General features: G+C 40.5%; 1 protein-coding gene across 6 annotated transcripts in view; it reads right to left on the bottom strand.

Annotated features, from left to right (window-relative positions):
* Positions 1-3,697, bottom strand: part of CNTNAP4 (contactin associated protein family member 4) — a gene marked incomplete at both ends in the record, with an annotated part of 261,875 nt that extends 258,178 nt beyond the window's left edge. For all 6 annotated transcript variants that reach the window (XM_082862478.1, XM_082862479.1, XM_082862481.1 and 3 more), the window contains one exon: positions 3,613-3,697. In XM_082862478.1, the coding sequence (XP_082718604.1) occupies positions 3,613-3,697 (85 nt within the window). The remainder of the gene's footprint in view (positions 1-3,612) is intronic.
* Positions 3,698-4,589: the final 892 nt, after the last annotated feature.

The raw sequence follows: 4,589 nt of genomic DNA on the forward strand, positions 1-4,589 counted from the left end.
CATCCCAGAGCCCACAAGAACGATCATCTACTCAAGTCATTACCTTCAACTTTTGTTAACTTTAACATATTCTTTAGTGCTTCTTTCAGGGTAGATATCAGATACAGCCTTTATTCCAATTATGGAAAAGAAAGCACACAGTGAGAAATTAACTTCTAATTATGTCATTCATAAGCTACTTGTTAAGCATTAAATATTCTCAGTATACCTGAAGCCAGAGAGCTTCCATCACATGATCTGCAAGAGTAAAAATAAAAGCAAAACTCTTTGCTGACTTACACCTTTTCTTCTTTTACAGTGTCCACCCCTCCCCCAACAACGTCTTAATGCTCAGAAGGAAACTGTGGGTTCATAAGAGCAATTTAAAAATAAAGGGACTTCCCTGGTGGCGCAGTGGTTAAGACTCCACGCTTCCAAGGCAGGGGGCCCAGATTCGAGCCCTGGTCAGGGAACTAGATCCCACATGCATGCCGCAGCTAAGAGTTCACATGCCACAACTAAGAAGCCCGTAAGCCAACACTAAGGAGCCCACCGGCTGCAACTAAGCCCCAGCGCAACCAAAATAAATAAATAAATGAAAATAAATATTTTTTAATAATTAAAAAAAATAAAGAGGTGACTCCCTTTTCAGTGCATGTATCTTACTAGCAAGTGAAGAAAGCAACAACAGCCTGTGCAGCTTATCAAAGAGCAAGCCCTACTACGAGGATCTGTCTCTAAACGTTCACAGAAGGAACTCTTCAATATAATAACACCTTGACCAGAACAAGGAGGAAAGACCTGGGGCTGGTTCAATGCTTTTGAAATGTCAGGTAGGGTGCTAATAGCCAAAGAATGTGGTCCATTCAACGTTTTTCATCTTTAGTCAGAATAGGAGTCAGCAGTCACCAAAGATGTGTAAGCACACGCATCTAGTGGTTTATGCATCTTTATATAAATATATACATATGTTCACACACAGACACACATAGATACACATGAACACGTATGTGTGTGTGTGTGTTTGCACAGAAACCTTCTAATGTAAACTTACCCTGTTGATTAATTAGATCAACTAACATTCAAATTAAGTGTACCTAATCCCTGAGCTGTCCCTGGTGTATAAAGTCCTGTCCCGTGTAAGCTTTCATACTGGCGGCCTTGGGCAGTCTTGGGCCGACTCAGTGGATAGCAGATTTGCTCCTGGTGAATCAGCTGTAAATAGAGGGAAAATGTCTTTGTATTCACCCGAGAGACTGACCTTTAATTTCCTTTATTTTTCTTCAGTTCTCCCTGACTTTAATATTGGTGTTCAAGATTGATTCATGTTTTAATATAAAGTTTTGTCCAAAAGAATTACTGGAGCTATTATAATACTTTAAAAACACTTATGGTGGTTGATGGTCACTTGTCACTATGCTGAATTACAACCTTGCTGGTAAACATATAGACTTGTTCCTCCAAAAAAGATACAATACATGGAGTACCATGACTTGGTAATAAGTGCCTTGCTTTCTTCCCCCCCACACAAAATACTAATGAAATAAAACTTGGCAAATGAATTTTTTTGTTTTATATCTACTGCTGCAGATCACACTGTCAATGCGATAGTAACAAGAAATTACTAAATGCACCTTTAATTATCTGAAGTCATTTAACTGCATATATGACACTTTAAGAACAGTCAACTCTTAACACATATGGTAACCAAGAATTCCAACTTTAATATTTAAATGTTCCTAATAATTTAAAGTGCTATAGGTTCTTTAAGTTAATCAAATGTTTAAAAGAGCATTAAACTACTTCCTGAATAAACCAAGGCTAAAAGAATACAGAATCAGGATTGAAATTTTAAGTGTCAGGAGAGGCCCAGCCAGAGCTAAGCACCCATGAATATTCTGCTCTCCTGAGATCTCAGCAGCTCATCTTTCCTTTGAAGAAGATATATTACAAAGAAGCTATTGAAGGTCGATCTGCCTTTTATTGGACTTCAAGAAAATAAACAAATGTGAACAACTAATAGCCCAGTCAGTCACATCAGTCAATTATAAACTCAAACAGTCAGCATATTGGAAAGACAAGACTGCCTCTAGGCCAGACTTAAGCGCTGCTTTCCTTAAGGGAAGGATGCTTCAAATGATGTGCTTTACATTGTAAGAGTGACCTCTAGCGCTTCCTTTTTTGCTGAACTTCGGTAGTTGGACGATGAATTACTTATGCGTTTTCTACAAAACTTTCTGTGTGTGTGTGGGGGGGGTCTGTGTTGTTATTGTTTGTTTGTTGTAATGTTGGTCAAATGCTACTATTACAGCATTCCAAGATTTTGATGAGGTGAAAATATGCACATTTTATTGACTCATGGGATTCTTACACCCCCAAATTAAAACAGAAGCTAAAACACACTGCAGCGTCCGAGTGACGTTCTCTTCTTTCAGAGTGATAGATATACCACACCATTAAATGAGCTAATACTGAATGGAAGGACGCAATCCCAGTGGCCATTCAATGTAAATGAGCATTTGGCTTGTGCCTGTAAGGTCATTTCTAATGTTCTTCCCACATCAGAGTGCTTTAGCGTGCTCAAGGGATGTACCATAGCAAATGCCTGGTTCCTGGCTTATTTGTGTCCCCCAAACCTAAACCTGCTTGAACTGTAGTGACATAAATTCCTGACCAGGCCTCATAGCCCTTTCTTGAAAAGCAGATGAGCTTTTCCTTTAAAGTCCAAGAAAGAGAGAAAAAGTTGTATTTGCTGAGTTTGTTGATCATTCATCAGGGAGGGGGAAATTCTCCCCTTTAGAGATTTTAGGCCAAATGTAACTTTTAAAACTTCTTATCTCTCATAAAAAGTGGATGAAGGGACCTCTGTCAAATTATTTTGGATGATACTTAAATTAGAAATAAGGTCTTAATAAATCTTCCCTGGGACCATTAACTCAGAATCAGAATATTCAATCACAAATTTATAAAGTTAAAAATTCAAGAATAATACTTTTGAAAAAAGCACCTGAATGTATTTCTTTAAGCAAGATGTAGGAATCAAGCCCCTGTGTTCAAGTCTCATTCTGGTGGCAGTGAGGACACAATTCCTAATATTGAGGTTCACCTCTACCAATTCTGCCCCTGAATTCTGCAGTATGTTTCAGTTATTATCCTGGCATCATTTTAAAGATGCAGCCAGCTATCAGTCTGCCAAATTGCAAACTTCAGAAATCTAAGCTAATGTAGCATAATGTAAAGTCTGCCAGTTGTTTTCCTGTTAGACATAATTCCAGTAAAATTCAGGAAACCTAAAAAAGGGAAGAAACGAAGACATTCACAGGCTATTCCATGATTAAGATGACGATTTAATGTTTTACTAGAACTTGAGTGTTCTCAATGAATACACAAAGACAAGAGGACAAGATTCTGCTCGTAGACAAACAGAGAAACGATACTTTGCATATTCTGACCAGACCAAGAGGAAAGACATGTGTAAACCCAGTCGTATTTGCAAGATTTTAAGTGAGGCTTCATTTATAGCAATGTGCTTTGCAGCAATTCCAGCTGCAAATAATCATCATAAAAAACAACAGAATTAAAGTTTTGCAGAGAGGCCCCCTTCAAGTTCTAAATCATTTGCTGTATACTTACAGGAATTCCCAGCTAAAACCCTGTTCCAATTTGGAGTAGATAACAGAAGTAGCGTCTTGAGAACAGCTCCGGTGACAGGCCTCATGTTCACATTCATTGGGCTCCCCCAAAAGATCTTGAGTGGCTCTCCGAGGGCTCCAGTCCCGCTCTCAGTCTGTCTCCCAGCTCTGTCTGGATTTTCAGCACCTCTGGGTGTCTTGGTCTCTCTACCTCCTCCTCTTCCTTCTCTCTCTCTCTCTCTCTCTCTCTCACACATACACACACACACACACAAACACACACACCACAACCCTGACTGCTCACTGAAAAGCGCTCAGCATCTTTCCGAACGAGCATCCACACTGCCGAGGCCACGCCCACTCCTCGCAGCCGTGGTCCCAGAAATTGGCAGCAGCAGCGTCCCTCCTCCAAATTCACAGCAGCGCTCAGAGCTCCGCCGCCGGGCGCTGCGCTGCTGATGAAAGCTGGACTTGGAGGCGAGGCCTGCCGCGCCTGGGCCTCCTCGGGGCTCCCTCCCCTCTCCTCTATTCTTCAATAATCCTTAACCCTTTTCTCCCCTCTGGAGATGTCCGTGGGGGGAGGGGCGAGGCGGTGGAGCCTCCTGATTTTCTGCCCGTCTTGCCTTCAGCAGAGCCAGTCAACATACTGAGCTAATTCCTGATTATCCGGGAGTGCATCCAGGTAAAATTGTGTTTTGTTTCAAAACAAAAGCATAAAATGAGACAGAAATAACTAAGCAGCATTGGTAAATGGTAGCTGAAACTGTCCTTGGGGAAAATACTTGCTGTTGTTTTTCTCTGTTTATATAAAATTATCCTCTTCAGCTATGGTGCCAGGATTTTATTATGGAAATGCCTCACAAGGAAACAGACATTCCTGTTCGGCAGATATTTAAAATCATCTAGTAATAGTCTGCAAGAAATTAACATTTCTTATTTTAGTGCATCAGGAGTACAAATCCACAAACTGAATGCTTT

This window comes from Leucopleurus acutus (assembly GCF_964270905.1).
Source record: "Leucopleurus acutus genome assembly, chromosome: 20".
Taxonomy (NCBI): Eukaryota; Metazoa; Chordata; class Mammalia; order Artiodactyla; family Delphinidae; genus Leucopleurus; species Leucopleurus acutus.